Source organism: Adelges cooleyi, unplaced genomic scaffold (assembly GCF_023614345.1).
Source record: "Adelges cooleyi isolate 19-005CV unplaced genomic scaffold, UGA_ACOO_1.1 ACOO_flye_CR_arks_rails_tigmint_CR_PRNA_21, whole genome shotgun sequence".
Lineage (NCBI taxonomy): Eukaryota > Metazoa > Arthropoda > Insecta > Hemiptera > Adelgidae > Adelges > Adelges cooleyi.
Window position 1 is genome coordinate 11499372 of NW_026095871.1, and position 27511 is coordinate 11526882.

At 27.5% G+C, this 27511-nt stretch overlaps 11 protein-coding genes across 11 annotated transcripts in view; 8 read left to right on the forward strand and 3 right to left on the reverse strand.

Moving 5' to 3' along the window:
* Positions 1-262: 262 nt before the first annotated feature.
* LOC126834377 (bolA-like protein 2) lies at positions 263-8175 on the forward strand. Its single transcript, XM_050566246.1, has 3 exons — positions 263-385; positions 6948-7042; positions 8052-8175. The coding sequence occupies exons 1-3, from the start codon at positions 323-325 to the stop codon at positions 8149-8151; spliced, it is 258 nt and encodes an 85-aa protein (XP_050422203.1). The 5' UTR covers positions 263-322; the 3' UTR covers positions 8152-8175.
* On the forward strand, positions 265-5912 carry LOC126834374 (dolichyl pyrophosphate Man9GlcNAc2 alpha-1,3-glucosyltransferase). Its single transcript, XM_050566242.1, has 2 exons — positions 265-385; positions 4236-5912. Exon 2 carries the CDS (start codon positions 4253-4255, stop codon positions 5780-5782), a length of 1530 nt encoding a protein of 509 aa, XP_050422199.1. The 5' UTR covers positions 265-385; positions 4236-4252; the 3' UTR covers positions 5783-5912.
* On the forward strand, positions 1866-3058 carry LOC126834376 (general transcription factor IIH subunit 3). The gene has a single exon (XM_050566245.1). The coding sequence runs from the start codon at positions 2065-2067 to the stop codon at positions 2983-2985; it is 921 nt and encodes a 306-aa protein (XP_050422202.1). The 5' UTR covers positions 1866-2064; the 3' UTR covers positions 2986-3058.
* A 35-nt stretch (positions 8176-8210) lies between the features above and the next one.
* LOC126834375 (mevalonate kinase) lies at positions 8211-10553 on the forward strand. Its single transcript, XM_050566244.1, has 4 exons — positions 8211-8843; positions 8935-9106; positions 9185-9369; positions 9976-10553. The coding sequence occupies exons 1-4, from the start codon at positions 8211-8213 to the stop codon at positions 10237-10239; spliced, it is 1254 nt and encodes a 417-aa protein (XP_050422201.1). The 3' UTR covers positions 10240-10553.
* Positions 10554-12644: 2091 nt separating this feature from the next.
* LOC126834590 (endothelial differentiation-related factor 1 homolog) lies at positions 12645-14879 on the forward strand. The gene is made up of 6 exons (XM_050566618.1): positions 12645-12786; positions 12923-13004; positions 13118-13169; positions 13494-13654; positions 13718-13811; positions 14174-14879. Exons 2-6 carry the CDS (start codon positions 12933-12935, stop codon positions 14233-14235), a joined length of 441 nt encoding a protein of 146 aa, XP_050422575.1. The 5' UTR covers positions 12645-12786; positions 12923-12932; the 3' UTR covers positions 14236-14879.
* On the reverse strand, positions 14495-15735 carry LOC126834589 (EKC/KEOPS complex subunit Tprkb-like). The gene has a single exon (XM_050566617.1). The coding sequence runs from the start codon at positions 15446-15448 to the stop codon at positions 14933-14935; it is 516 nt and encodes a 171-aa protein (XP_050422574.1). The 5' UTR covers positions 15449-15735; the 3' UTR covers positions 14495-14932.
* Positions 15736-16003: 268 nt separating this feature from the next.
* On the forward strand, positions 16004-18759 carry LOC126834588 (DNA methyltransferase 1-associated protein 1). The gene is made up of 8 exons (XM_050566615.1): positions 16004-16538; positions 16625-16788; positions 17012-17239; positions 17325-17426; positions 17557-17766; positions 17915-18056; positions 18140-18294; positions 18365-18759. Exons 1-8 carry the CDS (start codon positions 16325-16327, stop codon positions 18536-18538), a joined length of 1389 nt encoding a protein of 462 aa, XP_050422572.1. The 5' UTR covers positions 16004-16324; the 3' UTR covers positions 18539-18759.
* Positions 18760-19776: 1017 nt separating this feature from the next.
* LOC126834190 (ubiquinone biosynthesis O-methyltransferase, mitochondrial) lies at positions 19777-22146 on the forward strand. The gene is made up of 7 exons (XM_050565941.1): positions 19777-19942; positions 20437-20562; positions 20626-20752; positions 20811-20914; positions 20985-21117; positions 21193-21352; positions 21896-22146. Exons 1-7 carry the CDS (start codon positions 19890-19892, stop codon positions 22009-22011), a joined length of 819 nt encoding a protein of 272 aa, XP_050421898.1. The 5' UTR covers positions 19777-19889; the 3' UTR covers positions 22012-22146.
* LOC126834191 (rRNA N6-adenosine-methyltransferase METTL5) lies at positions 22137-23122 on the reverse strand. The gene is made up of 2 exons (XM_050565943.1): positions 22888-23122; positions 22137-22785 (listed from the first exon to the last, which is right to left on the reverse strand). The coding sequence occupies exons 1-2, from the start codon at positions 23120-23122 to the stop codon at positions 22379-22381; spliced, it is 642 nt and encodes a 213-aa protein (XP_050421900.1). The 3' UTR covers positions 22137-22378.
* A 12-nt stretch (positions 23123-23134) lies between these two features.
* On the reverse strand, positions 23135-24601 carry LOC126834192 (SOSS complex subunit C homolog). The gene is made up of 3 exons (XM_050565944.1): positions 24442-24601; positions 23388-23494; positions 23135-23254 (listed from the first exon to the last, which is right to left on the reverse strand). Exons 1-3 carry the CDS (start codon positions 24473-24475, stop codon positions 23135-23137), a joined length of 261 nt encoding a protein of 86 aa, XP_050421901.1. The 5' UTR covers positions 24476-24601.
* Positions 24602-24975: 374 nt separating this feature from the next.
* Positions 24976-27511, forward strand: part of LOC126834752 (sodium channel protein 60E-like) — a 78720-nt gene continuing 76184 nt past the window's right edge. Inside the window, 1 exon segment of the mRNA XM_050566908.1 lies at positions 24976-25214. The gene's annotated coding sequence lies outside the window, so the exon portion shown is untranslated.

Consider the following 27511-nt stretch of genomic DNA (forward strand, 5'->3'; position numbering starts at 1 on the left):
TCATTTTATCACCATACAACAACCATGGTTATGTATACCAATATATCTTTGCGATTCTACATAGTTTGACCAGTGTAGTGACCACGAGGCATAAACTCTATCATATTTTTTCCTAATTTCTATATTGTGATACTATGATATTGGCAATTAGTAATAAAATGTGAAAAAAGCAGTATCCCTATTAAAAATATGAAATAACCTTTTCTTTTAATTGTCTCACTATTTTGTATTTTCGTTCTTCCGGTTAGGTACTTCTTAATTGGGCGTTATACAATTTTCGATTGTTTTTATTTTTTTAGTTATAAATTAATAATTTATTGTAATGGTCATAAGTGAAGATTATTTGAAAAATAAATTAACTGATAAACTCGACGCTTCATATGTGGTAAGTTCTTAAATTCTTTAAAATACATAAACTTTGTACTTAACTAATACTTAAGCAGGCGATGAAGTGTAAACATGAATTGTCTATGCTATCGAATTAAACATTGTTTTAATATACCCACTTATTTTGCTAACATTGAAGCTAATAATTCACAGTAATCATATAATGTAAGTTAATAACACCATATTTTAATTTTTAGCTATTGCATCGTCATAATAAAACTATACTTTTCTATCACTTCCTATTTAATTTCATATAACATGCTTATTTCCATAAAATAACTCGTGTAAAATTTAAAATGTTTAGTATTATTTTTCAGTCAAATGCAACTCTAGTAATAAATAATAATAGGATAAAATTTAATTTAATCAAGCAGTTTAAAAATTAAAAAAAGCTAGTATGATAAGTCAATGAAGGGTCACGGATACGTATAATAACTCATACAATCATTAAACAAAATGCAAATTTTTAGATGTTTATATGAACAATTATTATAAGTATTATATGAACAATAAATACTTTTAAATATTTTTAAACCTATTATTAGGTTGTTTAATTTTCTGTTATATAGTTGTCTGTGTATAAAAATTAAATGATAGATTTCTTTTTTATTTTACAATAAAACAACTCTCTAATAAGCAAATGTACTCTTTTACACTCCTTCTGATAGAAAGTATTAATCGTTTTTTTTTGGTTTTAATTTGCAGGCTAGTAGGGTTGTATCTAACAAATATCATACTAAAATTTAAAACTTGTATAATTACATATCAACTCACAAAAAAAAAAAAAAAATTGGACCTTTCTAGACACAAAAATAAGAATCTTGAGTATTAGTGTAAAACCATATTGGGATTGTGCTTGAATTGGAGAAGGAATTCAGGAGACTAGAACACTTAAATTACTTTGAATAATGATTTTTTCTCCAATTATCAACCACCTAACTTAACTCAAGCTCTAACCCCATGTCATATAAATACTCTTTATTAAATATATTTATATCAGTTCTCAAATTTAACCCCTGTCTTGGGTTCTGTAGAAACACATACTAAAAGTAACTATTTTTTTATTTACTCAAGACAAATGTTTTTTCTGGGAAAAACTGAATTTTTAACAAACTTCATAGATACTGTTCATAATTGTAAATTATGAAAAACAAAATACTAGGACTCATGATGTTTATTGTGTTAAATGACCATAATTTATAACACGCTTATTAGTAATAACAAGAAATTTTCTTGAAGAAAAGTATTAATTTTTGTAAAAAATAAAATTGTATACATTGGGGAGTGAAGACATATTATTTTAAAATTCAGAAACATTTTTTGGATTATATCAAAGACCCATAATAATTGTATATTAGTCAAAGAGATTATAAATAGTTTATCAAAATGGTAGGTAAGGTATAACCTTAAACTATATGTTATCAATCAAAATTAGTTTATGCTTTATTTCGTGAAAAATTAAATTTTGAATCTTGGGTATACTATTAAATTAAAAATTTAGATATTCATATTATATATAATATATTTATTAATTCTACATTTTTAAAATATATTTATATCCTTTATATAACTTCGTATATTTTTTATTTATAGCATTAAATTAAAAATACTATGTATAACCATTGTGCTGTAAACAATAACTAGTTAAATTACCAATGTTTTATATTTGCAAGTAAAATGCAATCAGAAAAACCAAAGAAGTTCGTGTCTAGTCTCTTAGTAATAATCTTGGACGTTAATCCTGCTCAAGATATTTTACTTAATGGCGAAATTAAACTATCATCTATACTTAGCTCTGTAGTTGCCTTTGCTAATTCTCATCTTATGCTTAGAACTCACAATAAAGTTGCTGTTCTCGCTTCTGATCCCAACAGTTGTGATTTTATTTACTCTGACCAAGATGAACTAGATTTTAAAAAGAAAACCATAAGCAGTTGTAAAATGGGCGGAAGTCAGTATGAATTATTCAGTCATATTGATCGTTCCATCAAATTTAACATAATGAAGTTTCTGAGAGATGCAGCTGAAGAGCCTCATATGTCAAGAGATACAGTTTTTGGGGCATCATGTGCAAAATCTCTATGTTATATAAACAGATTACAAAATAATTTACTGCCCGGTGAAATTATGAATTCAAGAATTTTGATAATATCAGGTTGTGATAACGAAGGAGACAAATATATACGCTGTATGAACACTTTCTTCACTGCTCAAAAACAAAATGTTGCTATTGATGCTTGCAGCCTTACTCATGATGTGACTTTATTAAAACAAGCATGTTACATTACAGAAGGTTCATATTTTCGAATGCCAAAACTAGAAGGTCTTCTATTATATTTACAATGGATATTTTTAACAGAACCTTCTTCCAGAAAAAAATTAGTAATACCATTAGCTCCACAGTTGGATTTCAGACCTTTTTGCTTTTGTCATGGCAATTTAACAGCAATTGGATTTGTGTGTTCGTTGTGTTTGACTATTTACTGCAAAATCAGTCCTATTTGTACAACATGTGAAGCTGTTTTTAAAGTACGTTCAACACTAGCAGTGAAACCAAAAAAGAAGAAAACTAAAGTATCAAGTGCAACTACTAATTAATTTTTTATTTAATTTTTATAATTTATCTACAAAACATTTAATACTGAATAAATGTATATATTTTGAATCAAACTATTATGTCTTGTGAAGCATACTCTATTCAAAATCTACTGATAATTAAAATGTTAGCCAATCCATTAAAACAAAATTCCTTTGAATTTGTGATAAAATAATGTCTAGTAGTAAGAGTTAGCAGAAAAGTACTTTGTTAATAGTTAAATTACTTGTAAAAATAAATTCAGCTACAATAATAATTGCCGAATACCTAGCCTATTCTAATATAAAATCTAGGGTGTATCTGTTTAATACAAAATATATGAATTTATGGATACTTAATTATACATTACCTTTATTATAGATTTAATACAATTTAGTATTCAAAATATTGTAAAAATAAGTTTTAGTTTTTTAAAGAATAGGTAAATAAATATCACTTATTTCACAATAAGTGATAACCATAGTGTTAAAAACAACATTTTTGGATTTTACCAAAAAAATCTTTGTTTTAGCTATTTAGTAACCTTATCGATATGTCGATACCATCGTTAAAAAAACTTATGTTTCATTAGTTTTATAAAAAACTATGTTTTGTTTCTTTTTCACAAAGAGCGGTATACTTTTGTGTTATGTCGAAAACTAACGTGTTTTTTACTTTAGGAGGTGTTACTTTTTGCATATGAAAACATATTAAAAAACATCAACTCAAAGACTGAAACATATGACTATTTGCGGCATAACAAAACAGTAGTATAGTACTTTCCGTAACTGGCGTTGGTTTGTGTGTATCCAATGTATCCTTGTATCAAAAATAAAGTACTTCATGCATATGTTATAAAAAATAAATACCAAAATAAAAAGTTATTTTTGGATTTTGAATTTTAGCAATTTATGATTCACTTATGTTTTTAAAAATATTTTTTCATACAAAATTTCTAGTGGAAAATTTGTAAACATAGTTGAAATTAACTTTTAGTGAATATTTATTATTTATTATTAAAATTATGTTTGTATTTCAATCACAGTTATGCAGTCCCTTTGCATGTCTTTCTGTTTTATGCTAATAACAGTTAAAATATTTTGTATAATCATTTAAATTTTAATAAAAGTTTGTATGTAATATTTTAATTTGTCTGTGGTTTTATACGTATTTTTATAGTAATGATTAAACATATTCTTAAAATCTTAGTAATAATGTAATATGGAAATCTAAACGAAAGATAAAATTTGCAATTTCGATTGTCTTTTTCCAGAAAATACAACATTTTTCATGAACACTGGTTTTTCCTATTGTAGTATCATGAGTCACAGTCGCTTATTGTCTGTATACTACGAACAAATATTCAACGACTACTATGTTTTTTTGATCGCTGTACTATTTCGTTGGTTTGTCAGTTTGCATGAATATTCCGGACAATCGAACCCTCCAATGTATGGAGATTATGAAGCCCAACGGCATTGGATGGAAATAACTGCGTCATTGCCGATCAAGCAATGGTACTTCAACTCATCGGATAATGACTTGTTGTATTGGGGTCTTGATTACCCGCCATTGACTGCATATCACAGTTACGTTAATGGATTGGTTTTAAAAAAAACACTTCCAGAATCTGTCGAGTTGAATACATCTAGAGGCTTTGAATCTAAAAACCACAAGCTATTAATGAGATATTCCGTTCTCATTGTCGATATTCTTGTGTATATTCCGGCTGTCTATTGTTTTTTCCATCAAATATTCAAAATCAAGTCAGATAAGCAAATTGATCGGACCATGACAGTTATGCTGACTTTATTATATCCAGGACTCATATTGATAGATTATGGGCATTTTCAGTATAACTGTGTTTCACTTGGATTATTCATAGCAAGTGTTACCAGCTTGTATGCTAACAAAAGTGTTCTTAGTTGTATTTTTTTCAGTTTAGCTTTTAATTATAAACAAATGGAATTGTATCATGCTTTGCCATTCTTTTTTTATTACATCGGAATAGTTTTTGAAACTTATAGAAAACATAAATTCATAGTTGCTTTAAAAAGTTTAATCGTTCTTGTTCTTAGCGTAACATTATCATTTATTGTAATATGGGCTCCTTTTTTAACCGATACCAAACAGTTCTTTCAAGTTGTACATAGAATTTTTCCATTAGAGCGAGGGGTTTTTGAGGATAAAGTATCAAACGTATGGTGCCTCGTAAATGTGATATATAAACTAAAAACTATTAACAACCAACAGATGGCTGCTGTATGTTTGTTGACTACAATAATTTCGGTGTTACCATCTTGTACAGATCTTCTCAGAAACCCTAGTAAAAGTAAATTTTCACTTTCTTTAATTAATTGTTCTTTGTCGTTTTTTTTGTTTTCCTTTCAAGTGCACGAAAAGAGTATCCTTCTTGTTGCTGTACCAGTTTTATTATATGCTGCTCAAAATACCTTTATGTGCACTTGGCTTTTAACTATCACATCATTTAGTATGCTGCCGCTATTTTTAAAAGACAATTTATTAATTCCATTTATTTCTTTATCCGTAATTTATTTTATAATTTACAGAAATATTGAAAAAACTATTCCATCTAAACATAGTGAATTAGAATCTAAGTTTAATTTGTTACGTAATTTGTCTATAATTGGATGTCTTGTGTTGGTTATATGTTGTGTAATTATAGAACCACCTCAGAAATATCCATATTTATGGCCTTTACTTATTTCTGCTTATAGTTGTATACATTTCATTTTTTTCTGGTTGTATTTTAATTATTATCAGTTAATGTTGCATATTTCTAAGAAAAAATTATACTAAAACTACTATAAAAAAAAACTTTTTTAAAACTTTTACTAAGTCAATTTTTTCACTAAGTCAAGTTAATATTCTTATTATACTATTTAAAATAATCTATTATTGATACATTTTATTATTATTTTTATTGACTGTAAGTTTTATAATGTAAAATTTATTTTTTTGTCTTTAAAAAGAAAAATAGTGTTTTATAAGAATACTCAAATACATTGTAATATTACTTCATTATTTCTTTTTAATAAGTAATGAAATAAAAGTAGTATAGTGATAATTATTTTTAAGATTTCAGTGTTTGGCTTTAAAAATAGTGTGTTTATAAATTATATGTTGTAATGGAATTTATCAGAGTATTAAATAATGATTAACTTTATGTCTTATTAACTTTTCCTACATTAGTACTTTAACACTGTCCAATACTATTAGCATTAGGGCTGGACTAAACAGCTAAAAACAGCTTAATGGTTAATTCTCTAAGCGGCTCTTAATTTGTTTTAAATAAATTATATTCTGTTTATTGTAGAACCATCTTACGTCTTGTAAGATGGTTCTACAATGTTTTACAAATGTAGTATAATATACTGGTCTCATACACTGAAACGAGATCTGCCCAATGGCATTTTGTCTTCTTGCCCTCTATGATCCTATCTATTTCAGGTTCATATTCTAAATATGTATAAATCAGTAACTATTATGGATTATATGTTATTGTGTTGAATAGGTAATTTTAGCTTAAAATATTTATATTTTAGTGACATAATACTCATATATTATTCTAAAATCCTATAAAAAATAATGTATAAAGTGTGATGCTATATGAATAAATAATGTTAAAAAAAAACAATAATACTTAAGTTACAAATACTAAAACAATATTTAGATTTAATTTAAAAAAAAAAAATTAATTTTAATTTAAATAAATTATATTTTGGTGAATGGATATTCACCATAAGTTCTGGGGTTAACTTATTTTTGGCCCAATAAAATACCTTTTAGGTACAATTTCTGTCTTTATAGGCTTGTTATATGAAGGAAGGTTCAGAAGCCTAAAAGGTATTGTGGGTCCAGTTACTAAATACAGTAACACAGCTCTGCATCAAAGCTAAAAAATATAAATATGTTCAATAATTGTAAAATAATTAATTGGTAAAACTGATCTTTTTGTTTTTAGTCAGTTCATGATGACTCTGATGGATGTGGTGCCAAGTTTAGTGTAATTGTTGTGTCAGATCGCTTTGTTGGAAAACCTTTGCTACAACGTCATCGGTGAGTCAAGTTTTTTCAAATGCAATTGAGTAGTGAATCCAGAAACTAAGGGGCTTTAATCTAATTGTCTTTGCCTAATTTGTAATTTAAGGGAATTAGAAATAGTAATTGTCTTTTTTAGGAAAATTATAGTCAAAGTAATGTAGAGGGATTTTTTTTTTTGCTTAATCTAGTGATGTGATGAGTAATCTGAAAACTCATTCTCATCTTTTAAAGTTGTTTTGTTATCATAAAGAAAACAAACTATCATTAGTCTTAAACTTTTTAGAAATGGGTAGTTGCGTAAAATGTAATGTGTATGTTTTTAATTTTTTAATATTAAATTAAAGTAAAAATAAGTTGCTTTAACCCTATTATAAAATATTAGTTTTTAATACAATATGAATTTTTGAATTTCTTGTTCATTTGAAAAATTTGTAATGCCACCTTTTTCATCTACTAGAATACATTTTCAGCTATCTTTGTACAGCGCTCTTGTTAATACTTTAATTTGCATTCCAAACGTTTGTTTTTATATTTAAAAAATGATAGCACACTCAAAAATATTCATAGTTTTTAAGCGTTTGTATTTTATTGCTTATTAATAAAAAAAAAATTGTATAATTTACCTATTGTAAACAACATATAGTTATGTTACTTTTTGACTTCAAAATGGTCTTTTTACGTTGTACAAAATATAACCAATTGGTAGATCATGTGGATGATTTTCAGATATTCCGTGTCTATGGTTGTTGACCGACATTTCAGACTCTTTGCAGAGTCCTTCTTCAGGGTTGTCACGACTGTTCCGCTGCTGTGACTGTATGTGCCATTGACACGGATATATCTGAAAATCATCCTTGTTATATTTCAACCCGTGAAAGTTTTAACACATTCATATCAATTAGTAGATCTCATTACTTATTTTGGGCACTGTCTGTCGTTATGTATATTAGTTTCAAAAAAGCCTTCATTCCCTTATTTTTTATCTATTAAAATTACTAAAATGTTGTTATTATTTATTTTTTAGTATGGTAAATGAAATTCTTTCTGATGAACTTAAAGAAATACATGCATTTTCTCAGAAGACATTGACAACTGAACAATGGAATAATATGAATAAAAACTGATTTGTCTTCTACAACTTATTTTACTTATTAGCCATTCAAAATTAAATATATTTTAAGAAATGAATTCCAACATCCAATTTGAAGTTACCGCTCCTGGCAAAATAATTCTTTTTGGTGAACACAGTGTCGTTTATGGGAAACCAGCAATCGCGTGCGCTATTGATCAGAATACTTCACTGGCATTTACTGAAAATTTTTGCAATAATCAAAAACCAAATATAGTCCCGTGTCGCATTATATTACCACTGATAAATTATTCTGGAATGTTGACTATCCACTTGGATAAAAAATCATCATTTTCTCCTTCTTCATATTTTAAAGAAACAATAAATAAACTGAATAAAAATGAACCGTTCTTAAATGAAATTGATTCTTTGTCTGGAAACACCAAAAAAACACTCGTTGTATTGCATTTTATTTTTGGAGGAATACTAACATGTTATATGAAACAATTGAAAAATGTTTCCTTTACCATCGAAGTGAAAACTGCATTGAAGTTAGGAGCTGGAACTGGTAGCTCTGCTTCGTATTGTGTTTCACTGGTCGCAGCATGCTTGTCATATGTCAAATTTAAAATCAATTCAAACGTAGAAATACAGTTTGATCCACAGTTGGATGACTTTCATTCTCAAAGCGGAGACAACTTATTAATAATAGAACCATTTACGGACAATTTTGCTTTTAGTGATGGGGTAAAAATTTATGTTATTAGTTTATATTTTGATATTTTACAGAATAAAACATAGAGTACATTATAAGAAATCATTTTTTAAAAAATTCTAGGAAAAAAGCTTAATCAACAGATGGGCTTTACTGGCTGAAAATTTCATACACTCAAAAGCTTCTGGTTTGGATAATACAATATGCACTTACGGTACAATGGTCGAGTATACAAAGCTCAACAGTTATAAGCTTTTAGAAGCTCCAGAACTAAAAATTCTTTTGATATATTCTGGTAAGCTTAGAATTTTTGGAAATGTATGTGTATTTTTTATACTAATATTGTCTATAAACCTATTTTTTAAACTATAAGGAGTTGAAAGATCAACTGGTCATGTGGTGAAAAGTGTAAGAAATAAGTACAACGATAATACCTATAGACCTATACTTGATTCCATTTTCGATTCAATAGCGAAAATTGTAAATGCAGCTGCAAGCGCAATTGATTTAATGGCTCAAAACCCTAATCTAGAACTTCAACAAATTCAAGTTTTACAAGTAAGCATTTAAAATAATCACTTAAGAGCAAGTTACTTTTAAAATTAAATAAAAATTGCCACTTTACTTGTTACATTATTATTATAGCAACTTTTTTGTTACTTAAATTCTAAGTTGCACAGCAATTATTCAAATTATAAATAAAGAATGAGTGTCATTAAAAACTATTAATTGTTTTATTCATTAATACATTTTTTGTTTTATTCATAAATAAATTTAATGAATTATGAATAACTGAATAATGGATAATAAAAAAATCTAGAATAATGAATAATTTATTTTAATTGAAAAGCTAATATGTAAATTTAGGTACAATTGAAAATGTTGGATTTAATTTAAATAATACACCCTATAAACAATTAAACTATTTCTTACTTATTTAAAAATAAAAATTTGTTTTAAACATTATGAAATGCCACATTTATTCCAAATTACTTATTAAAAGTAGTTAAAAATTAATATTTTACTACTTAGCTCTATTAGTGTGTGAATGTATTAATATTATGTAATGTGCAACTTTTGCTACATCACCCAAGAAAATATTACTTATATTTATAACATGTTAGTTTATCTTTCCATTAAATAATTTTTTGTATGTTTATTTAGAACCTTATGAGCATGAATCAAGGATTGCTGATGGGGTTAGGTGTATCCCACGAGACACTGGATGCTATTGTGGCTATACTAAAGAAGTTTGATTTGCACGCAAAGCTTACAGGAGCTGGAAAAGGAGGCTATGCTATATGTCTTGTTCCTCCAAATGTTCATAAGTCAAAAATACAAACTTGTATACAAGAATTGAAGGTTTATGGATATGAAGCTAATTTATGTACAATCGGATGCCCTGGTGTTAGAGTGCAAACTAAATAAAATAAATTTATACACATTACCTATTATGCTAGCTTTACACTCTCAACTAGACCAAGCAAGGAATTTATAATTATCAGTTTGTATTTGATACTACTATTTATTTTTTCATTTTATATGCTTAATTTATTTGTTTATATTTGGTTTTTAAACATTTAATAATGTCAAAAATTTACTTAGTAATATTTTAAAGTTAATAGAGTTACAAAATAGGTCTCATTATCAGATTGAATTCATAATTCATGTAATCATGAAAAATGTATAAGACATAAGTAATAATTCCAAAAATATAATTATTAAAATTAATAAATTCATATACCATTTATAATTTGTATTATTATTAGTGAGATTTTAATGTGTCAAATATTTGAAAAGGTCATATTTTTTCAATAATTATTATTATGAATCAATGTGTATAGTAATTATTAACAAGCTCTATATTCTTTTTAAACAATGAAAACTAAGACAAATTTTAATAATCAACATAATATGGCTTCATACATAAAAACATAATATTATGTAGTTATTAGTTAGTTTTACTATCTGTATTAAACACATTTTCGAAAAAAAATAATTTCCATTGTCTATGTTGTAACTATGTTTGTTATATAATGATTAATAATTTTATTATATAACATTAGCTTGTACAATAATAATCAGCAATAGCTATTGATTAAAATTGTTTTTTTAACGTATCAATTACAAACCAGTAGTGTTTAATTTGAATATAAATTTAATATAGCATATTTTGGTATTAATGTCAATAGTATCAAGGAGATAATTAAAAATAAAATTATTAAATAAATTCCTGTAGTAAATAAATTTACTGCAATTTCAGAATTATTTAATTAGTATTGATCCTCTATATGCTACCTATGTAATCCAATAGCAGACATCTCAAAAAATAATTAGTAACGTCATTCAAAAAGCAATTTTTGTTCAATAATGTACAGGTTTCTACGCTGTATAGTCAATGATAAGTTCTCATTGGATTTATAAAATATTGACGTAAAAACATATCTTAATTTCATCTTATAAAAAACTCTATAATGAGTTCGTATTAGGAATTTCCATAATGGTAGAACAATATTACGTTTTACTAGAATTAAGAATAGTTCCAAAGGCGAAGATATAATTTACTGTTTAAAAATTATAACAGCTACCTGTTTGCCAGTCGCCAGTATAGACTTAAGCGGCTGTTACGGCGTTACCTTAACCCTTTCAGACCCACTGTTAGTTATTATTTTATACGCATACGCTATTAATATTAGTTAAAATGTTAATCGTGTTCCTAACAAATAACATCTGATAAGTATGAAAAAAATATCAATTCATCACTATCTTTAGTCTTAAATTAATATTTTCAACTTTTTGTGACATAGACCATAGTTACCATAGGCTAACAAGAAAATTGAGTTTGGTTGATATTTATATTTTTCTTTAAAATCACCACTATGTTAGCGCCTCGAGAAAAATATGTAAGTAAAGTCGTCTCACAGGGAAAATAATGACGTCATAACTATTTGTACGAACGTATTAGTCCTCTTCGGCGGGAACTTGAACTATTACAAATATACACACGTTATTACATAATAATACCGACCTAAAAATTACGTTCCACGGAGTCCCAAGGTACACGTGGAGAGCGTATAGCCCCCCAAGTCCTCCGATTTTTTTCACTCATGAGTGGTCATTAATAAATAATTGATAAAAACAAAATGTTTTTTCAGCCAGAAAAAATTCGGGTCTTGAAAGGGTTATAACAGCCTTTTAATTTTGACAGGGTCCACATATTTCATACTAATATTAGATATCAACTATAATACTACTACTGCCCAAATAATACTGGGATAATCTAAAAAAATTTTTTTTATTGTTTTTACAAGTTGCACATACTCATAAGATAAGTTTTTCCTGGATTTATTAAAATTTTATTTTTTTTGCACTTTTAAGTTATTTTTAAGCAGCCTGAAAATTGATCATACTTTTTGGCCCGAAAGACTTAACTATTTCAGTTTAAAATCGGTGTAAACAAATTAGGTGTTCAAAAAAGAAAAGGCAAATTTGAGAAAACGTACCTTTTTAATAGGTTACACTCCATAGTGGGGAAATTCGTTAAATTTTGCCTTTGTCAATTTTTTTTATCAAATTTGATTTTGCACTAATAACCACAGGATATTCAGTCTAATTTAGTATTAAAATATTTGATTTAATATTTATGTTTAATTGAATTACTGGTCTATACTCTAATTTCTGTTTAACACAAACTATATTTTTATTAATTATCATATAATATGTTTTTTTGAAATCATGATAAATTCGTAATTTCTATATTTTCCCGCGTAAGTAAATTCAAAGCCTAGAGAGTCTTTGGTGTCTGGCCAGTTCGACCATATGTTTATGTACGACTTGGAGACACCGATACCAGCTACCGACAAGTTTTGAGGCACCAAATATATTTCCGATAATTCCATACTAATCTAAACTCCACACTGCAAACTCAAAGCTGCGATTTGTGAACTACGACTATTTCAGCGTAATAACTATTAGGTAAATATAGTATTACAATAATAATAATATACTTTTTTTTTTCACGAATTTACGTGTTCATTTACATTACACTAAATTTTAACACATACATTTTTATTGATTGTTGAATTAAATTAACATTTTTGTTCTTTAAAAGTTAATTCAACATGGGTGACTGGAACACAGTGACTATTCTGAGGAAAAGGCCCCCAAAGCCATCCACTATGAAATCTGAGCAGGTACGTTATATAATATTTTCTATTAACATGTTTCACATTTATTATGTTGATTGTTCACAAGTAATACACCTTTTTTTTTTAATATAATTATTTGGTTTTTTATTCTATCGTAGGCCATTAACAAAGCAAGACGTGAAGGAGCTACAATTGACACTCAAGTCAAATGTAAGTATATGCGTTCCAGCAATGACCTCATCGATTCTAAACTTGTTATGTTATTATCCTACATTTTGTAATTAGTGTGAATAGGAACAAGGAGGATATATTATTATAAAACTCAATTTATCTATTCAAAATTTGTATTTTTATTTTATATATGAGCAATTAATAGTTGTTTTGTTTTATGCGATTACATTATCAGAGTTGGTATGTTTCAAATGAATTGTATTAACACAATATTAAGATAGATAGAGTAACAGTTTTTTTTTTGTTCATAAAACTAAAGAAATTATATTTTCTGAAATTTAATAATTCTATTTTGGCTATTAGGGGGTGCTGCTACAAATAAACATCAAGTTACAACAAAAAATACGGCAAAGTTAGATAGAGAAACTGAGGAATTGAAGCATGAAAAAGTCCCGATAGATTTAGGCCGTCTTATACAGCAAGGACGTCTGGCTAAAGGGTTATCTCAAAAGCAACTGGCAACGGTAAGTCACCGCTAGCTTGTCTTCATTTTTTTCATTAATATATTTTTTTAATTTTTAATTTAGAAAATATTTGAAAAACCACAAGTAATTCAAGAATATGAAGCTGGTCGTGGAATACCGAATCAGGTTATTATTTCCAAAATCGAAAGGGCACTTGGTAAGTTTAAAGTTCAAACTTTTGCATACTAATGATGAGAATGAGTGGGTGGGTAAGAACAAATAAAAGTATATCCATTTACCAGAAGTAATCCATATTTGTATATAAGCTAATCAAGATGGCATTTTAAATTTGTATAAAATATTTATTTAATTCTATGATCAGTGGTGTAGTTGTAAGTATATAATATTAGCTGTATGTCCTACTTTTCTATGTATGCGTGTATGTTACAAGTACACGCATACATGTCAATTAATTGAACACAGTATTGTGGGTACGCATTGCATATATAACACCGTCTATGATGTCTTTGTATTGTAGTGATTGTATTTTTTAATTTTATCTCTACTATATTGTTTCAGAGATAAAATTGAGAGGAAAAGATCGTGGCAAACCGATTCTACCCCCTAGTTCCAAGAAGTGACGAACTTGGGGGAGTAGAAAAAAACAAATAGTCACTAATTTCACATTCATAAATATTATTGTTCTTGATTAAAAGAAATTTCTGTGACAGAGCCCAATATCTACCTTTGTGTTTATTTTAATACATTTTATGTTTTTATCTAGCTTAAGGTTTAAATATAAAGATGGTACACAGTTTTAATTTTTCATTAACCAATTTTTTGTAATATTAAATATTGTTTTCTGTACATTCAAAATTGAACATTTGATATATTCATACTTGAAAAATTGTTCTTGGTAATCTTAATATATTTTTAAAATCTTTCTTAACTCTATCTAATACTCGTAAAATCTATGAATAAATCACAATTGTCATACCTACTTGAGTTTTTTTTTTAATTTTCTGCTCTTTTTAATTAATACTATATTAATATAATTGTTATAATTAAAAAAAAAATGAAAAAATTGTCTGCCATCCTGTTGTCATTAAGTACATAAATTGGAGCAAATGACAAAGATTTGTACAGTACGCGTAAAAATCACTACTCTACTTGTTAAAAGATATGTTCACTGATTAAAAACATACAACTTGATTACAGTAAACTGTAAGAGTAATCTTTTTGTCAAAATTTTAAGAAAATATATTTAACATTTAATTATTATGTATTTTACGAGTATGTAATGGTTTTCACACAAAAACAAAACAGTTTATATAAATTTTACATTAAACTTTTACATGCAATTCTAGTAACTACAGAATCAAGTATACTACAATTGTTGCTTTCTTCTTCATTTATGTTGTAGTAAGACTTAATAAATGTTTCATCAATATCTGAAACGTCATTTTCTTTACCATCCAAGCATTTTTCATTGAATATTTTCATTTCTGGTACGTTACATAAATCAGATACAATTGCAACAAAAAATTCTTCATCTTGATCACCTGCACTGCAATCACGCAAAGATTGTGTTATATTTTTCGTGGCTGACAAATTGAATAAAATTTCTGTTGCTAAAGTTTTAGTGACCATTGTTGAACGTTTGCTAGATGAACAAGCATTATTAGCTGCAACTACAATTTGAAATGGATCGACAATTAATGAATGACGAATTAAGACAGGTGATCGGTCCTTAAAGTACTTAGAAATATTGTCTTTGAGCCATTTTACATTTTTGACGTCGGTAAAATGTGAAATTCCCAAATACAAACCATTTTCCAAGGAATAGACTTTCATGATTAAAATTATCCAACAATTTCAATAAAATAGGTAATGTATCATAAAATTATGTAAAAATATAGCTTGTTATATAAATTAATAATTAAATTAACATATTATGAGGCAAAATTGGTAATTATTAAAATTGTACGGGTAAAAAAAATTATCATTATACATAAAACAAATTATCAAGCTAAATAAAATCGTATGAATCCTCGTGTGTTTTACATTAACAATAATAAACGTTAGATGAACCTACAAATAACAATATATTATTTTATAAAATTATATATTTATAAACTATAATACTATTGTTAATATAAATTTTGAATTTAACAGGCGGAATTACTAATAAGTAATTCGTATCGGAATTCGGAACTTTAAATTGTGAATTGTGATATCGTTTTTTGTTTTGAAAATGTTTCGCATAACCAATTATAATTTAGGTACCAAGTATGTAATGTTTTGTCAGCAGCTGATAAGATTAACTGTTATCACACTCATGGATCTGGATAGTTTTCGGGTAGTGTTAGCTGGTATCAGGTATACTGGTGGCTGGTATCATGGAGGTACGCCGGCAGTCGCCGCGGTCGCCAGACGCCAGTTCGCAGTCGCCATCGATAAGGAGACCAGCTAAAGAAGTATGCTTTGGCGTCCTTTTGAGACTAGTTTTCGAACTTGAGTATTGTGTCTTATTTCTCAAGTGATGTGTAGAGTATATTTCATCAGTAATAGTTAATAAAATAAATAATAAATTGATTTCCTCAAAGATGTTTCCAAATTAGTAGGTGTTTTTGTATTTTAATGTAGTTTCTTGATTACATAATATTTGACGTGCACTGACAAGTGTGTAAATAATTATTGAATTCGATCGAGAGGATATTATTTTATAAAATGACGGAAGATATCCGAGATATTTTAGACATAGACCGTGGCACCGGTCCACAGGTTTCCAAAGATGAGATTCTTGGTACGCAAACTAAGAAAAAGATATCATTGCCTTCAGCCACTCGGCAAACTCGACGTCCTGAAGGGATGGCCAGGGAAGTGTTTGCCTTGTTGTACAATGATAAAAAAGATGTACCGCCGGTTATCGAAACTGAAACGGGCAAGTATTCTTAATTGTTTTATCTGTAATTATTTGAGTTATTAGTTATTACTAAACCCACCTATGTCTATTTATTTTTATTTTAGGCCCTACGTATAAACAACAAAAGGCTCGATTAGGTATGCGACGAGTTCGGCCATGGGTATGGGCACCTTTTGTAAATCCTGCACGTGAAGATGGTGTTGCTTTTTATCATTGGCGGAGAGTAGCTGATGAGGGCAAAGAATATCCGTTTGCTAAATTTAATAAGGTATTCATAAAATTAAAAAGTGTATATTATCTTATAAGCAAATTATTTAATATATACTTAATTTGATGTCCTTAATTCTTTTATTGTAATCATTTCCTTTAATAACAAATACAATTTATGTAGATTATGTACGTCATGTTGTATTTGAGAATTTGTAATGTAGTATATTAGTATATTTTTTAAAGTATATAATTTAACGGTAGCCATGATTTTGGTTCAATAGAAAATTGAAATTCTTAAATACACTGACAGTGAATATAAAGATCACTTACAATCAGAGTCATGGAGTCGAGAAGAAACTGATCGTCTCTTCGATATGTGTGAGCGCTTTGATTTGAGATTCATAGTCATTCAAGGAAGGTGGAACTATGGAGAGTATGAAAACGCTGTCAAGCGAACTACAGAAGACTTAAAGGATAGATACTATTCAGTGTGTAATACATTAACTAAAGTAAGTTAAAAAAGTATACACTTATTTTTTGCTCAATTATTGTTATTTTATTAATTAAAAGTTTTTTTTTAAATTTAAATTTTAGATAAGAGGTGGCAGTGTTAATGAGACAAAAATGTATGACGCAGAACATGAAACCCGCAGGAAGCAACAACTCGAAAGACTTTATTGCAGAACTCCTCAACAAGTAAAACTTTTTTTTTAAATCACTTATTGAGAACATACAATCTGTAAAAAAAATGTTTTCAATAAGTATTTTTTAAAATAAACTTGTGAAAATAATATTGTGTTTTAATAACTATATAATTGATAACTAGATCGAAGAGGAACAAATGTTACTACAAGAATTACGAAAAATTGAGACGAGAAAAAAGGAAAGAGATCGTAAAGCTCAAGATCTACAGAAACTAATAAGCGCTGTTGACAAACAAAATGAAAGTCGTAAAAGCTTAAAAAGTGATAAAAAGACTCCACATCATCGCAAACGACTTCCAGTGACTGTTAGGCCAACCAGAGTTGATCCAAATGTAATGTTTGACTATTAAATAAAATAAAACTACGAAGTTGTAATATATGCTCAATTTATCAAACGACAAGTTAAATGAGATTATATTTATAATCCCATATTTATAATTATGTATTTTACTAATGGACGATTATTTGTATCTTATTTAGAATTTTGAAGCTACGACAATAAAATTTCCAGACATTAAAAATAGTGGCGTGTCTACGCGATCCCAACGGATGAAAATACCCGCAAACGTAAGCCAAAAGAAAGTGAAAAATGTAGAACAGGCCCTACAGTCGTTAAAAATAAGTATGTATTACTTAAATGTATACTTAAATCTAGGGAATAGCGTCAATTTATAAAAACTGTTAATTATATATTTGTCTGTATAGAACTAAATCCTATTCCAACCGAAGAAGTTTGTCAGAATTACAACGATTTACGAAATGAAATTGTTTTATTAAACGAACTTAAGGCGGCATGCAGTTCCAGCGTATTCGAGTTACAAACATTGAAACATCAATACGAAACATTAAATCCCGATGGCGTAAGATAAAAACTTTGTTCATTTTCTTTTAAAAAACGAGATTTAAATTTTTCTAAAATTTATTTATTAGGCCTTAAAATTGGACCCCGAGTTAATGCAAGAATTAGCTAGTTTGAGTGTTAACGAAGATGAAGACGAAACTGGAATGGAAAATAAAAAAACACTAAAAGACGATCAACTTTCAAGTGAAAATAGCTCTAATATTTCAGGCACTATACCCAGTAGTGTATTAGACATAATTTAATCTCGCATAATGTATTATGTAAAAATATTACTTAACTTATACTGTACTGTTATGTTAATGGTCAGATTAATGTTATATTTTATATTATTTCTTTTGCATAGAATTGCATTACCTTACCTTATTTGTTAAAATATAATTTGTAAATTATTACAATTAGCTGAGAAAAACAATAACTTAACAATGTTTAAATATTCGTTTAGTTTATTTATTATAGAGTGCAAAAAATATAATTGTTTGTATAAAATAATTTTAATAATAATATATTAAATGAATTATGTCTTAAGTAACACAGTTTTCTTAACGGTTACTTTTTCTAATTTATTTTATAACTGCTTTTTTTGCTTATTTATACTAGTATAAACAATTTTTTTAATATTGGTAGATAGTGGTTTGCTCTTTAATGTGTATATTTTTTTTTCCAACAATTATCCAACATTTGTCTTATTAAAAAAAAACTATACAATAAAACTAAATAGATGATATCTATAATCTACACATTTGTAGTTATTATAAAACTATTGATTGCTAGATTCCTTGTTTAAATAAAAACTCACAAAATTTTCTAATGACGACCGCCAACAAGATTTTTAGGACCACCCATCTGCTTGAAGGTTAAATAACAATAGAAATTATTTAAATAAATGTTCAAGTAATAAAATAAAATACATTTTTATTTAAAAAATGTTTATTATTAAGTTATAAATAATAAATTATTTATAATAGTTTAGGGTTATTTTCGATGGCTAATGCCAATTCTTTCTATATTAGAATATAGAAAAAGGTACATTTGGTTTTATCGCTGGACTGAAAATACCAAATGGAAACGGACATGTGTAAGGTCTGATTTGTTTAAATAATACCTAAATTTCAATTATCATACTCAAATACTTTTAATATACAGGAATATTATTGTACTAATAAAATATATACTCTGCACAATATCAATAGCTGTACTTATACAGCGATAATAACAATTTGTAATAATTAAGATTTTTTCGGATAAAAATAACACCAAACCTAACAAAACGTAACATAAATATTATATATTTTATACATTTTTCTGTTTAAAGTTTAATTATTATGGAAAAGAGCCTCAGTAAATATTATGAATTGTGAAATAAGAAAAGTAAACAAATATTATGAAAAAAAACCTCGATAGATTATATTGTGCAAAATTATGATAATGACTATCACTAATACTTGATAACTGAGTACATTATTTTGATTATCAGTAAGCTCTATAAAGAAAAGAAATAGAAATTTTTAAGTACATAATTAAATCTGTTGACAAAAATTTATAAAGCTTAAGAATAATATACAAGATAATTATAAAACCAAAAGAAGATTCAATATGATCATATTAACAAAGAAATCTCGAATTACAGCATCTATAAATATTATAAGGTAAATAGTTTATTATTTCCAAAGCTAGTAAGTTACTTAAAATAAACATGACAAGTTTAGACACCCAACTTACGTAGATTTTATTACATGATTTTAACACAGTTGTGGTTAGCTCTTTCTTAACACAAAGTATTGTAGCACATTTTGCTTGTTTTTATTTTTAAGAAGCCAAAATTGGGGACTAAAAGTAGTTAATTTATTTGTGTGTAGGTATTATAATGTGTAAGAATGCTTAATAATACAATTTTTTCTATTTTACCTTTGTTTTACACAGTAGTTTTAAGAGTAGTTATTACAAAAAAATATTATGATCTAATTATTTGTCACTAAAAGTCATTTTTTTGTTGTCTAAATTTTTAACAAATATATACTAACAATAAGTTATATGAATTGATTAACCATTATATCAAACTAGTTTACTATGTAAAAAGTTTTTTTTGTTATATTGATAATTTCCACCGAGTATTAATTTACGATTAAAATATGATTTCCAGAAATTTGATCCATAGCAATGCTGAAACGGTGAATGATTATGAAGTGGATCATCATTCTAATATGAAAGAATACTGGTGGGAAAAAACCGGACCTTTAAAAGCGTTACATTCGTTAAATCCACTTAGGTGATTTGTATAATAGTCATGTATATGGAATAAAAAACATATTAATTACATTTTTCTCCATAGGGTGTCATTTTTAATCAATGGCTTGTCAAATACTAAAAGTATTCATTCTTCAAATATAAATACACGTAATAGTTTGAAAAATTTAAAAATACTTGATGTAGGTTGTGGCGGAGGAATTTTGACAGAAGTAAGAAGCCCAGATTACACTATTCATTTGCATGACTATGCTAATAAAAGTGTTTTAGGCTTTAGCTCGTCTTGAGGGCAGTGTTACTGGAATAGATCCCAGTAAAGAATTGATTGAAATTGCCAAAAGTCATTCTGTTTTTCTCAAGAATAAACACCTTACGTAATTTAATACAAATGCTTTTCACGCAACATTAATATTGTATTAGATATTTGATTTTGATTATTTTTAGGTACTTGAACGAACCCATTGAAGATCACGTCAAATCTAACGAAGGGAAGTACGATGCTGTTATAACATCAGAAGTTATAGAACATATATCGAACAAACAAACTTTTTTAACAAATTGTGTTGAATGTTTAAAAGTATTACAACTACTGAAGTTTATGTTTAGTTATATTGTATGCTGTTTTTTTTTATCAGCTACTTTGTTTTTATAGCCAGGAGGGTCAATTTTTTTGACTACACCAAATAAAACCTTTGCATCATGGTTGGGCGTTGTAGTTCTAGCTGAGCATTTAGGTTTTATACCTAAAGGAACTCATCAATGGGAAAAATTCATTCGTCCGCACGAACTGCAATCTATTTTGGAAATTGGCTGTAAGTAATCTTTATCATGATATAAGCCCAATGCTGCCATCATGAGATGGTTTCTAGACGAATTCACTATCCGTGATGGGTCATCAGTTTGTCACCGAAGAAGAGGTTGGTAGCTCCTTTTTACCAGACGAGCCACCATCCTCCGGTTAGCAAATTTGTCCAGAAACCATCTCATGAGGGCAACGTTGGGTCTTCATGGCCCGTTAAAGCTACATGATGATCCGTTAATTATTATTTTAATGTAGTTAATAACAAAAACTGTACTTGTGAATACTTAAACTACATTGTCAAGTATATTTATATATCACAACAGCTTTTTCATTGTCTTGTATAATTTTTCTTTAATTTTAATTTTAGGTTCGAGAAGATATTAGATTTTTAATGATGACTTTTTATTTATTTTTTCTATTTTTGTGTCTGTATATATAATTAACCTTTTTCTTTTTACCTGACTGTACAGGCTTTTTAAAATCAAACCCTGTGTATTTATTTATAAAACATTGATAATCTAATAAAAAACTGTTTTACATTGTTTTTTTTTAGGCAAATGTGATACCATTACAATAAATGGATTGAGCTACAACCCGCTAACAAATAATTGGAGCTGGTCAGATTCGACTGATATTTCATATGCATTACACGCGGTTAAATACGTTTAATATATAATACAAAAATATTTATGTGTTTGATTTATAAACAAAGACATTTAATTTAAACGTTTCTATGGATTATGTTTATAATTTTAATAATGTTGAATAAAAAACAACTATTTAGTTGGAAAATATAAAGTTTAACCATTTTATTTAATACACAATAATTGTTTTGTTTAAAAAAATGGAATTGATAGTAATTATTACATTTTGAAAATATAATTTATTATTACAAAACAGTTTAAATAGAGACAAGCATTTTTATACAATAATAAAAAAAAAAATTGTACCGTTAATCTTTTTATTTTAAGTAATGTCTTTTATCACTGTTGAATTCGGATTCAATCCGAATATTATTATGTAGAAATGGAACATATTAGCGATTTTTGGAAAAGCGTACTAAGTCCACTTTAACATCAACACTGTCTTTCTTGTGAAATTTGTAAGATGCCGGCAAATCAAATCTCAGTTCAGCAATTACTTTAGAGTAAACACGGCAATCAAGCAGTGCTTGGTTCTTGATATAAGCTCTTGTACTCGTTTTATGTAATGAATAAACAGATGTACGAGCCATATGTAAAGCCATTTTTAAAAACATCATATCGGCTCCCTTCACTCTGGTTCCAAAGGGAGGATTCATAATAACCGTGTCAAATGAATTGGCTTGTACAAATTTGTCAATATTTTTTACGTCGCACAATATGAAATCACATTTGTTTGATAAATTATGACAATTGATATTCTCTACACTCTTTTCTAAGGCTGACGGGTCTACGTCGAATCCTATAATAAAAAAAAACGTAAGTAGAACTAATTGTTTTTTTTTCTTAAAATTTAGTCTCTGGTTGATGTAGTAAATAAGGTTATTTTACAGTATTGTAATACCTGTACAGTATTCAGCACCCAAGAGAGCGGCTCCAATACATAACACACCAGTACCGCATCCTAAATCGGCTACAGTTTTACCGGCAATATCGCCATACACATGTTGAGCTGTGTGCAAAATACAGGCTGCAATGTGCGACGAAGTCTTGTACTGTTCCAAATCGATTTTCGGGTTTTCAAATGTTTCAATGTCTTCCAGAGCAGATTGGAGCTTTTTTAATTTCATAGACGCCATAGTGTTGGTAGACTATTTGTCGATACGAGGCAGTACGGGTAGTATGGAATTACCAAAAGCCGAGTCTGTCGTAATGAAAAATCCAGTAGATTGTAAGACCTGAGTACGTTGGAAATGACTGTCTGATGTTCCCTTTAAAACAAAATACACAATTGGTAAAACACCAGGAAAAATAAACTTGTACTTACAAAACTGTATATAATTATTATACAATACTATCAAATAAACTAATATATAAATATATTATTATATTATAATAATATACCGGAGTAGTTGAATGTAGAACTGTTGGTGGTGTTGGAACTGCGCCCGTTTTAAGCAACAACTGTTTTTTTATTTCTAAATCTTCAAGAATTTTACGATTCTGAATGCCTGAAAGGGAAAAAAATACATATAAATATAAAAATACAAAACAACATGTATATATGTACTTTTATTATTATTTTTTTTTAGTACACAATTTTGATTAAAGATAAATTCAAAATGTTTTATAAGCTACAGAAAAAATAGTGGTCCAGTCAACTAAGCGGGTTAGCAATGTTGTGCACTATTTGCATAATTTTTTAAGTAATAAATAAAAAGTTATTTTTATTCAATCATTTTAATTTAAGTATTTATAAAATAATTATCAATCAAACAATTTACTATTTACGAATACATTAGTATTTATTTATTATTTGTTTAAATGTTTAACTATATTTTTTTAAAATTTCTATAACTTGAAATATTATGTAAAGTGTGTGTAAATATAAACCTTAAGACCTTGATTTAATTATTTGAATAATTAATGAAGTGATTTTTAACTTATTTATAAATCAATAGATTATCTTATAATTATTGTTGATTATTATAATGGTTTAAAAAACTATTTAGTTATTATTTATTATTAGATTTAAATTTATCCCAACATATTTAATTTTCATATCAACTTGTACACCCGTCTTATCGGCTGTCTTGTAAAATATCAAGATTTTATAAGCAAAACATCTCAAAGCAATACTTAAGTTAAATAATTATTATAATACACATTAGTGGTTAAAAAAAATTCATTCCTTCTCTGCCTTCAACAAATTTTACATTACGATAGAACTACAAGAAGAAGTAACATTTACTGTTTAAATGTAACCACCTCAGCCTATGTGCATTAATACGATTATTAATAAAGTACTAGGCATAGGTCATAAGTCAGATACCGATTGTTTGTCAAGTAAAAGAAAAGTTACAAACAACAAAAAAATCATAATAAATTCAAGAAGTACTTACGAAAATATTACGCGTTTGTATCATATAAATCAATTACTACAAATGCTAATAATTACCTCTAGCGTTTTGAGTTGGAAAAGACATTACCATGAACTGAATTATTTGTCGATATTTTTCTGTTAAATGCTTCAGTACGAAACATATGAAATAATAACATAGATATTTCTGTTGCTAAAAAAAGTAAATTATAAAATAAATTATAAAAACTAAACAGCCGTCTTATCAGTCATCATATGTATACAACATTTTATATTAGCATCATCGAGATAAAGAATACAGTGTATTCTTTATCTCGATGATTAGCATCCACCGCCTACTTATCAATAGTGTTAACAAAAAGAAAATCCCGCGAATATTTAAAAATTGACCTTTTTAACCATATTACATTAACATTTATCATTCATAAATAGATCAACAGTATACATTTATAGATCTATACATCATACATATTTGTAAGTTTGAACTTTGATCTATGACTATTATAACGGTGAATTTTAATAATCGCCTGAAGACGTGTAACGCGCATTCAGCGCATGGACTCGACTCAGTATATTATTATTGAAAAGGCTACCACATTGTCTACCGTAGTCTTTGTTCTAATATAATACAGTGCCAATATTTATCGGTATCAATGGCAGCCCGCACTAAGGTAAAACTTCATACTATTTTCAACCGAATGCGCGTTTCATACGGAAAATTCAGTCTATTGTAAGTGATTTTTAAAAAAGTATAAGTATAACTATAAGTTAAAACATCGCAAAATAGTAATTGTTGTATTAGCGGTTATTCATTTCTCAAATTGCGGACCAAACGAATCTCACTTATTTAGGTAAGTAGGTACTCTGTAATAAGATAGATGAATTATATATAAATAAATTATTTATATATCACTATGAAATTCAGTATTATGTTTACATATATAATCGTGACATATAAACAAGATATTAGTTTAAACTTTAAGTCAAGTTTAGACTAAAAAAAAATGTGTAAAAGGTATAGAGGCATTTATAATTTACTGCTAAAGGTAGTCTAATTTGCAACTATGTTAGTTTCCACCTCTTCGGGAAAAAAATATAACTTGTTTTTGGTGGGGGCTGGTTTCATATATATATATATATATTGGTGAGGCTGTAACCACTCATCCAAAGAATATCCAGTACACAGTATGACTATGTATACTGTGTTTACAATTATCAATCTTATAGGAGTTTTAAGTAAAAAACCACTAATTATTTCTTAATAAACCACAGAATAAAATCCAGGCTGAATTAAAAAAATATTTTGTCCATTTTGTTTTGGATTATTATAATTTTTTTTAAAAACTGTGCGAGCTGTGTTTTTTACAACCCTTAAATTGACCTCGAAAGTTATACAACACTACATATTTATGTGATAAAACTATATGATTTTATTTTGGCAATTTGGTTGAAATAACATACATGTATATAAGTTTCGTATAAATAAAACCTATTGTGAATTATCATTTACATAATATAACATTCAAAACTAGTAGTCCTCTGCATTTTTCGGTGACGGTATAACTAAAATAAACTTTGACGACTTCGTTACTTATTGTGTTTACTTTCTACGTGCGTGTCAAAGGCAAAGCTATACTTATGTCATTAAAACACGCAACGTGAATAATTCGCCCTACGCTTATAAACTTATTAGTATGAAAGTAACAAAAAAAGGTCGCATGAAAAATAAATAATATGGCCGGGCGAAAAATGTTTTGGATTATTATACAATCTCGTAGCATTTTAATTACATTTGTATAATTAAATTTAAAAAAAGGCTTAACACACTTTTAGAACTTTTTTCGCGAAATAGCGCAGGAATAAAAATATTTTAAAACATTTAATTACTATAAGTTGATTAAAACAATTTTCAAAATGTACTTGTGGATGTGTATTCTTCAAAAGCTATGTAAAATAACTAACCTGCTTTATTAGATGTGTTTCAATGCTAAAATTCTAATCTAGGCAACGCTGGAATAATCGTTCTACTTAAATATAGTGTTTTTAATAAACCTTCTTTACAACTCATATTCGCTTTGATTTTTGTTTTCTGTTTCGTATGCAGACTTAAGGTGAGCTTAAATTTCTAATAAAATACTACGTTTTCCCAGACAGTAAGCTGGTTAAGAGTATTTATGTTTCACGATCTAGGGTCAGAGTCTTAGCCTAAAACCATCTTTTAGGCTTACACCAGACGTTTAAAAAATGAATAAATATAATTCCAAATAGAATTATATAAATATATTTAAAAAACATTTAAGTTTCGTGGAAAAAGTAGGGATTTTCTGAAATTATGTGTAAATAGTATTTTATGTTGAAAATAAAAATGATATATATCAGATCTTAAATCTAAAAAAATAATTACATAAAAAACGACAATTCGAGATTCACAGAACACTCAAAATTCACAGAAAAAATTGAAAAATATTATCTATTATGAAGTTGAGATATTTTAAAGGAACTCGAAACTAATGTTATGTTTTAGAAAAAAAACAAACACAAAAAAGTAGCACAGTGGAAAGGTCACAGTACAGATAATCACTGTGTATACTACACACTGTGTAGTTATTTTTATTTTTTAGAATACAAAAGTGCTTAATAAAATCTTTCAAAATGTTTTTTTTTAGTTAATCGGCCAAACTTCTTATTTTAAAACAACTTGTTTGCTATAATATTGAAAACTACATTATCTAATATTTGTTTTTCTAAGTAATTGCCAACCTGGTAGGGCACATTACTTCCTCCCAGGCATTATCGAAACCTACAATTGGCTGTAAAACACATTTTAGTTTTAGTGTAGGTAACAATTGCACGGCATTAAAATAATTATAGGAAATACAAAACTTTTTTTCATAAGAAAAATGTAAAAATTGATACCAGTAACTCTATTATTCGCTGAACCCACGTTTTGTCAAATTCACGATGTTCAATTTTGGATAATGTGAATATCTTTGAAAAAAGTGCACGTCATAAAGACAGTCCGTGCTTAGAAATAATAATGATTATGATAATATTTACGGATCTATTTCGAAAACTTACGGAAGATTCGTTTCGGTGCCCATGACGATGAATTCCAAAAAAGGCAAAATAAATAATAATAATTACTAAC